Raw genomic sequence first — 1616 nt, forward strand, 5'->3', positions numbered from 1 at the left:
CCCCGCAGGGGCCCCCGCAGGGGCCCCCCCAGGGGGCCCCCCAGGGGGCCCCCCAGGCCACTGCAACCACATATGAAGCTATGGCGCAGCAACCCAGAGGCCCCCAGGAGCTCAACACCCCACAGAGGCCCCTAGGGCCCCAGGGGCCCCAGGGGCCCCCAAACATAGAGCAGCAGTGGATTGAGGGGCAGCTGCCTCAGGGAGCCTACAGCAGCAGCAGCAGCAGCAGCAGCGGTGACTTCACGCAAGAGGCTGTGAACGGGAGCAGCAAAGTGTGGGGCCCCGAGTGCTGCGTTGCTGCTTCTCTGGGCAGTGGGGAGGAGTTTGCTGCACCGCGGCCCATTGCTCCGTCTCTGGCTGCTCTTCTGGCAGTGAGCCTCTTTGCTGCTGCTGCTGTTGCTGCTGCTGCTGCTGCTGCTACCTACCAGCTGTCTAGTGCGAAGTGTCATTTGGCCAGAGTTGAGAGCACTAGCCGCAGCAGCAGCAGCAGCAAGGTCAGCAGCAGCAGCAGCAGCCGCAATAGTGTTTTGGGTGCGGACAGTTTTATAGTCGGAGTGTATCTGAGCCCCAGATGGTGCTGGTGCCGGTGCGGCCCTAGCAGCTGCAACTGCTGCTGCTGCTGCACCCCATGCTACCGTTGCCGCTGCTGCTGCTGCTGCTGCTGCTGCGGTTTGCTAGGACCTGGAGGGCGACGTCACTTTGCTGCGGCTGACCACAGCTGCTCTCTCTTGGAAAGATCTCACAGAGCGAGGCCAGCGAGAAGCAGCACCAGCTCCGGGGGCCATTCCGGAGCTGGGGGCCTACTGGCTTTGCAGGCAAGCAGCAGCAGCAGCAGCAGCAGCAGCAGCAGCAGGAGCGGAAGTGCTAGCATTAGCAGCAGCAGCGGCAGTGCGGGCGCTAGCAGCAGCAGAACAACAGCAGCAACGAGAAGGGTAGCAGCAGTAGCAGCAGCAGCAGCAGCACAAGCAAGAGCAGCAGCAGCACCGCGAGCACTAGGAGCAGCAGCAGGAGTAGGAATAGTAACCCTAGCTACAGCAGGGGCACCAGCACTGGCAGCAGCAGCAGGAACAACAGCAGCACCTGCAGTAGCAGCACTAGCACTCGAAGCAGCGGCAAGAAGAGCAGAAGCACTAGCAGCAAAAGCAGTAGCAGCAGCAATAGAAGCAGTGGCGAGAACAGCAGCAGCACTAGCAGCAGCAGCAGCGGCACTAACACTGGCAGGAGCAGCAAACAGCAGCAGCACTAGCAGCAGTTCAGCGAGCCCTAAGCGTCCTCCCAAGGTTTCATCCGTTGCTCCCTGCGGCTTTCCTTCTCCCATGCAATGCTGCTGCTGCTGCTGTTGCTGCTGCTGCTGCTGCTGCTGCTGCTGCGCTGCAGGGGCGCCTTGTGTGAGCGGCTGCAGGAGTGGGTGGAGATGGAAGCAGCTTACCGAATTGCTGTTACTCAAGGCGTTTCTCCTTTGGTGAGTTTTTGCTGCTTCGGGAGCAGCGCAGCAGCAGCTTCAGCTGCCAGCAGCTAGCTAGCCAACTCGCAGGCAGCAGCGAGCTAGCTGCTGTCGCTAGCTGCCACTGAGTCGCGCGCACCAGCAGCTGCTAGCTGCAGCTAGCTGCTGCTGG

General features: G+C 62.1%; 1 protein-coding gene across 1 annotated transcript in view; it reads left to right on the forward strand.

Annotated features, from left to right (window-relative positions):
* ETH_00039965 (uncharacterized protein) overlaps nt 1-936 on the forward strand; it is a gene marked incomplete at both ends in the record, with an annotated part of 1237 nt that extends 301 nt beyond the window's left edge. Inside the window, 2 exons of the mRNA XM_013373833.1 lie at nt 1-371; nt 679-936. Coding sequence (XP_013229287.1) covers nt 1-371; nt 679-936 — 629 coding nt within the window. The remainder of the gene's footprint in view (nt 372-678) is intronic.
* Between the last annotated feature and the right edge of the window lie 680 nt (nt 937-1616).

Source organism: Eimeria tenella, genomic scaffold (assembly GCF_000499545.2).
Source record: "Eimeria tenella Houghton genomic scaffold, Eth_scaff1780, whole genome shotgun sequence".
NCBI lineage: Eukaryota > Apicomplexa > Conoidasida > Eucoccidiorida > Eimeriidae > Eimeria > Eimeria tenella.